The 7285-nt window shown below is 37.9% G+C and overlaps 1 protein-coding gene across 1 annotated transcript in view; it reads left to right on the top strand.

The window, feature by feature from the left end:
• LOC109484911 (kinetochore-associated protein 1-like) overlaps positions 1–7285 on the top strand; it is a 40705-nt gene that overhangs the window by 31068 nt on the left and 2352 nt on the right. Inside the window, exons 37-42 of the mRNA XM_019788261.1 lie at positions 1258–1355; positions 2462–2615; positions 3610–3681; positions 5593–5774; positions 6334–6432; positions 7091–7218. Coding sequence (XP_019643820.1) covers positions 1258–1355; positions 2462–2615; positions 3610–3681; positions 5593–5774; positions 6334–6432; positions 7091–7201 — 716 coding nt within the window. The 3' untranslated portion in view covers positions 7202–7218. The remainder of the gene's footprint in view (positions 1–1257; positions 1356–2461; positions 2616–3609; positions 3682–5592; positions 5775–6333; positions 6433–7090; positions 7219–7285) is intronic.

A 7285-nucleotide genomic window follows, 5' to 3' on the forward strand; every position in this document is an offset into this window, starting at 1 on the left:
ACTTGTACAAAATGTACAAGACGTCCGCTTGAACCCTGCTGCTACACTTTGCTGACATATTACACAACGTAATTTTCCGCTAGAAATAACTATAGAATAGCATTAAAAGATAGCACAATTTGCTTCACACAGTCAACACATGGATAAACCACAAAGTTATTTTACGAATCACATGTCCACTTGCCTCTGGTACTGTTATTTTTCAAGGGGCAACATCGCAACACATTAGCGGACGCCTCAGGAGGTGGCATTGACTTGTCGGCGCGCAAAACAAACATGAAATCCAACCCTATCACATTAACGCAAACGTTAACGCGTTAGAAATCATTTCTGACGATTTTCCTAAACGAAAATCTATCTCGTTAGTAATGGGGTACCCGGGTAACTATAACGCGAACGGTACTAACTGTAACATTGAAAGTTACCTGCACCAGACAATTGCAAATTGTACTGTACAACGCACCACTCAGACTTTTGGAAGTACATGTATGGATCACACTGAAAACTGTTCAGAAACCAGTTTTGTTTACATTGTAGGCCTCCAACTTTGACATTGCTTATTTCAGTGCATCATATACGGCACATGAACACTCCAAACCATGAATCAAAATAGTTATACTTAAACCATCAGTTAGTTTTCATTTCACTTGAAGACAAATTTGTCTAATGGTTTAACTTTGCTGAATTCCTAGAGCGGCAACATTTATTTTTGGGGGGGAGGGGGGGCAGTCAATTTTTTGGGGGGGTTCTCTAATGTAGCAGAGGGGGTTATGCCGTGGAGGGAGTTTTGCCTCTCCAACTCTTGATAAGGCCACACCAATTTAATTTCTTGGTTAACGGATTCGCCTGCTTCATTTTTTTCTGATTTTCAAATACAGTAGAAATAAAAATTCAGAAATTCAATCAACTGCAAAATGCTCATATTTTTTCCTGAACAGTTGAAGACAGCCCTTTTCATCCTAGTTGTTACAGTTATTCCATCTTTCAATGCAATGGTATCATCAAAAGTTCAAAATTCATTGTTTAAATTTTGAACCAGCCTGGTGTGTTGACTTCATGGCTCCTATCGTACCATTTGGGCCATAATAGGATGCCTAGGCCTGTTTTTTTTTTTTCGCCCGCCCGCTCCATTATTTTTCTAGAAAAATCCATTAACCAAGAAATTAAATTGGTGTGGCCTGAACTCAAAATAAATGCTGCCGCTCCAAGAAGTCTGCTCATGAGGCTAAGGAGTGTACATCTCTTTTTTACCTTCAGACCTGATCTGTGACTGCCTGGAGTTGTGTAAGTGCAGCTCTCTGTCCCTGAGGGTTTACCAGAAGTGTGAGAAGGCGGCTTACGATGTATCTGTACAGGTCAGAACTTACCTTGTCACATATCAAGCAATTTTAAGGCCATGTTGATTTAATTATATGGATGACATCCTATGGGAACCCCAAAATTGATGCGACTGTGCGAAAAAAAAAGTTTGGCAAAAAAAAGTTGCTTTCATTCTGAAATCTACATTGTTATGAAGCTTGAACAAATGACACTGGGTATGGTATGGCGAATAATCTACTCTTCAAATTCATTTCTTTACATTTTCGTCTTTTCGTCGATTTTGGCATTCTACAACATTGATATTGTTTTCCAATATTTTTTGTGCACCTTACGGTATATATTTGCTAATTTTGCAACTGTTTTGTATGATTTACAGCATGGTTGAAAACTTTTTTTTGGAAACGGCCAAAAATTCATGCACGCACAGATGTCATCCATATAATCTATATGATCCATAAGACTTACCAACATGGCCTAATGTCTAAATATCCACAATTTTTTAATTCACAAATTTTTTTTTTACAAAACTAGTTTTAATGGCATACTACTTTTTTACTTCAATGGCATAACATAATTATTATTAACATTAATAACTAGTCTTGCAATTGTATAAATACATGTAGTCACAATGTATTATTTGCTTCAGAAAAGAACTGTTACATTATTTAGAACTGTTATAAAGACATTAGTGCAGGGCTCCAGACTAACTTTTTGACTTAGGAGCACTGTGCTCCCAAAACAATTGGCCACACCAGCAAAAATCTAGGAGCATCACCAGAAAAATATTGTCCTATCCATGTATGGTTAAACTTAAGGTTCTCCGCTAAGTTGAACAAGAAAAAATACATGATACAAACTCTACATGCATTTTCTACCTGGAGCTTGAAGCAAGTAAACCTAAGGAATTACTGTCATTAATATATCAAAATCTAAGTCTAACCTATCACTTTTTCTTAAATGCTCACTATAGCCAGCAGAAGATGAAGATCACCTAGCTGTAGAGTTTGTATCATGTATTTTTTCTTGTTCAACTTAGCGGAGAACCTTAAGTTTAACCATACGTGGATAGGACAATATTACTGTCATTAATATATCAAAATCTAAGTCTAACCTATCATTTTTTCTTAAATGCTCACTATAGCCAGCAGAAGAAGATCACCTAGCTGGTCCCCAGAAGGACCCGTACTCAGAGTGGACTTACGACAGTTTTTTCAAGGAGGATGGACTAGTGCTGGACACTGCTGACGCCATGCCACTCACTTACCAGTTCACCTTAGCATGCCTTCCACAACCAGGTACAAACTGTTTGTTTGTTTGTTTTTGTTTGCTTTACATAAGGCCACAGCAAGTAAATTTTATGTATGACAATCCGCAGACTCCAAATCTAATGGGAGGGAGGAAAAACAAGACGGGCCGAAAAAAACATGGTTCCTACATTTTAAATTTTTGACTCAATTATTGTGTTAAATGGGTTTTGATTCAGTGGGAACATCACATATACACAGCCAGCATCACATATCACTGCATCAAAGTAAGAAACAAAACAGTAAATCAGAGCCTTTTCTTGTCTCCTCTCTTCATAGTTATCTGCCATCCACCTTCCGGCATGGCAACAGACCTCTTTGCTCATTTCGGCATTGTCAGAAGGCAACAAAATTTCTTGTTTTTTGTTCCAAAATCGGGCCAAAATTAATGCGCACGCTGATGTCATCCATAAAAATTACTTGCTGTGGCCTAACTGATAAACAGCATTTGCACATACATGTACAAGGTGTGGCTTTCCTCAAACACGGGACCTCCGACTTTATGTCCCATCTGAGAGTACGTCCCTAACCAAAGCTACATGTAGGCACTCAATTGGTTCTAGCCACGGCTTCAAACCCAGAACTTTACATTCTAAGTCAACCAGGCTTTTAGCTAGAGGGTGTCTTGGGTGTCTTTTGGACGCCCTGTACTAAAAATAACAAGAATTTGGACACCCTACTTTTTTGGTAGGACACCCTAAAGACACCCTATTTTTTCCACTCCCAACCCCTGCCATGCACACATGCCTCCCTTCAGCCTTACTTAATATATACAAAACTGATGTTGTAACAAAGGAAAAACTTGGCTGCAGTCTGTATTCCTTAAAATGTGCACCTCAAAATGCAAGAAGTAGTGTTTTGAGAGCATTACGAATTTCAAAAAGCCCCCTAAAAAGCTTGTAATTGTGCCGCTCACCACGCGACTACTGATTTGTAAAAAAAAAAAAAAAAAAAGGAAGAAAACACCTTTAATTTCTTCCCTTAGGCTGCAGTGTGAAAGGTCCTCTTGTTCCACTGAATCATGCTAGAGTTGCAGGAAGCTCCTCTCCTGAAGATGGTGAGTTAATTGCAAAGGTTTACTAACTTAAAAATAGAAAATTAATTTCTTATTAGTCTTGTTTGCATGTATCTACTCTGAACTCTTTAATAGACGTACCGGGACGTTTATTTTTTTTCGCCTCAAAATCCACCCGGTACATTCTTATTTTAGACGGTACGTTTATTTCTTTTTTCAAAATCGGAAAAGTTCCGGGAAAATTCATTCCATTGTCGGCACAAATTCCTGTGAATTGTCGATGAATTGTCGATCTCGCCATGACGCCACAAAGAAAACGTTGTCATTAGTAGAAAATCTGACACCCCGCTGGCGTTTCACAACAAAATTTTCAGATAAACAACTCCGACTATCTTTGTTTACATTGTGAAAGCTCCGATACAAAAACTCCCGCCGGCCGCCGCGAAGAAACCGCATGGTTGCGGTTTGACGCTAGTTTTCGGCAGCTCGGCGGAAAAATAAACCATCCCCAGAAGAAATGTTACGCATGAAAATAACAACTACAACTTGTTTTCCTCGTTGTATGAGTTTTTGAGGCCGTAAAATGTTTAAAATGGTTAAAATTTGCTCGAAAAAACGGCTCGAAAAGCCACGGCGAGAAAGACAAAATGGCCGACCTGCTTTTAGAATAACAGTGGTCAAAGGTCAAGATAGCATCCAAATGTATAAAACATGTACTAAGTACATATTACAGTGCTAAAACGATACTTTAAACGCATGAAAATATTTTTTCGGCTACAACTGAAATAAAAATTCACTTATATTTTAATAAGAATAATTTTCAAACATTACTGAGAAATTTTCCGAATTTATTGGTTTCTTGTGTAATATTGTTGTTTCTATGTATGTGCGGTTGGATGCTGTGATTGTAAAGATCCTTTACATTGGGAGAATCAGATGAGATATTAGAGATTATCACGCTTAGTACCCGAGTGTCTCTCAAAAATTGTTTTGAGTGGAGTTTATAGACATGATCACATTTTTATTTGTTCAGCTGTGTCAATATGTGATTTGTTTGGGAAATAGGATTTGGTTTAGTTTTTAATATACTTTTATTAATGTCAGTAAGTACATCTTTGGAATAACTTGCTCCACGTTCCAGGTAGTAAATACATGTACAGTTTGTATCATGTATTTTTCACTTGTTGAACTTGTGGAAGCACCGTTGGCCCCCGGTTAGGGGTCATCCGGGGAACCTATGCCCAATTTTTTCAAAATTAGGGTGCTAATAGAACTTTTTTTTCTAATCTTGAACCTTTCTCCTGCCTTATACATCTGCAATTGTACAGAAAATGTAGAACTGAAGTTGCAGGAAATGACCTCCATTTGTGTTTGGAAAAGACAAAATGCAATAGCTTCCCCCCATGGAGGGGGGGTTTTCCAGACCACCCTCCTCCACCCTGTTCTGAATTTCTGGGGAGATCCCTGATATTTATAAAGTTTTGAAGATTTGTTGGGGGAATCATATTCAAGGGGGTATGTTTATTCAGGACCTGTCAATAATTGCAAGTGACAAGGTCATACAGACGTACACATATATATATATACACACCATGAGAACACATTTTTGGAGCATAGACGTTGCTTACATGTCAATTTTTAAATTTTCCGGGGGGTACTTTTATTCCAGGGGGTACTTTTATTAGATTTTGAAGATTTGTCCGGGGGGTACTTCTATTCCAGGGGGTACTTTTATTCGAGAGGTGAGAGTAAAGGAATACATGTGTAATGTAGTTCCTTGTTTTTTTTTTAAATATGATAATGAAATTGCAATGGTGAGACAGTGTATCATATATGTCATGATCAACAAAATTCCATCAAAGGAAGGAAAGATGGTCCCTGGCTAGAACACTGCTCTATAATTTCATATTTCATGGAGGTACAATATCTTAAGTTTGATTTCTTGTTGTTTAGATGAAAGCAGTGAGCATGTACTTGATGAGATCCATGCCAGCACCTCCAGTATTGTACAGTACCTACAGGAGAGCAGTCTGTACCAGCTGGCCTTCCAGTTCTCAGTCCAGGCTCTGGGAGTGTGCCTCCAACATGTCCTCATAGATGAGATCCTCACCCTGCCTACTGAACTACAAGCTGAGGTACAATATTGTACTTTGAAGGTTCATTTGTGTTGATAATTATGTTTACACATCGTTTTTGCTCTGTTTCCTCTTCCGTTCCAAACACAAAAGGTCAATATGACCTGAACCAGATGTCTGTCACCATGGTAACTAGTGTTGGGTTACATCATGTTGCAATTTTATAGTAAGAGGGATTTAGACTCCTGTCACCATATATTTATATATATATAGAGAGAGGGATAATTATATGAATGTGTTGGAGTAAGAATTAACATAGCAGACTTTATGCAAAGGTAAACATTATGAATTTGCTTTCGAAATGTTACCTTTCTTGTTAACTTTTGAGTCAACTTTTGCAAACTTTTGTAGCCACTTTGTACCCTTTACGGTATGAAAAATTTTAAGGAAAGTTTCAGAATATCGGATGGAAATTCATGCCTGTGCGGGTGTCATCAATATATTAATCAAATCAACATGGCGTTATAGGTGGTAAATTTTTTTCCACAATTCTACTTAAACATGTACATATACCAGTAGTTAATGTAATGTACTTACAGTATTTATCTTGTATATATAGCAGCAGGCAATGAAGACCATAAAAAGGCAGACACTGGCAGCTATGGTTAAACAGGGGTCTTTCCTGGGCAGTGAGTTCATCACTGCACTCTTGACAAAGGTTTGTATTGGACAAGACTTACTGTTCAATTTCGTGTATATTGTCGTTTACTTTTTACTTTAACTTCCTATCTCCATATATATAACGGATATCAGTGCCACATTCGCCTAGAGTGTTGGTAAGCAAATTAGTGGTATTTTCATTATTTGTGAAGGCTTGCAGAATATATTTGAAAACAACAGGACAAGGCATTTCAGCTAGCACTCTGTACAAAGTCATGGTATCCAGATCAATATGCACAGTACATGACATGTAGTACAATAAATTGTACATGATGTACATGAAAGCACTAATAATATAGAACAATAAACTGGCCCCATACTAGTATCCCCCAACAAAACATAGAAATACAAAATTGATGTTTTATTAGTAAAAATTGCAAATATTTGACGAGCAGCCACTCTCATTGGTCAAACTACTAATTGCCTTGCTATCATCGGTCAATCCACTAATTGCCTTGCTATCATTGGTCAAACCACTAAATGCCTTATTATATTTGGTCAAACTACTAATTGCCATCCTATCATTGGTCGAACTGCTAATTACCTCGCTATCATTGGTTGAACTGCTAATAGATAGATATTGTGACGGACAGACAGGATTGGTCTGTAATTGATTGTCGGTAGGCATTTTCTGCCATGTTTTATCTTTGTTCCAGTTGTTCAGCTGCAGACGTGTGGACCATAACCTGGCCCTGGGATATGTCAGTGTGCTGAATAAAGCCGACGCCTTCAAGAAGTTAAAATCACAGTCATCTCCGCTGGACTGAACTACAGGAGAGTTCTGGTACTGTTACTAGTGTTTCATCAAGTTTACTACACATGTATGCGCTATGAAAAAGGCTGTTTGAACA

The sequence above is a fragment of the Branchiostoma belcheri genome, unplaced genomic scaffold, assembly GCF_001625305.1.
Source record: "Branchiostoma belcheri isolate BF01 breed outbred unplaced genomic scaffold, Haploidv18h27 scaffold71, whole genome shotgun sequence".
Lineage (NCBI taxonomy): Eukaryota > Metazoa > Chordata > Leptocardii > Amphioxiformes > Branchiostomatidae > Branchiostoma > Branchiostoma belcheri.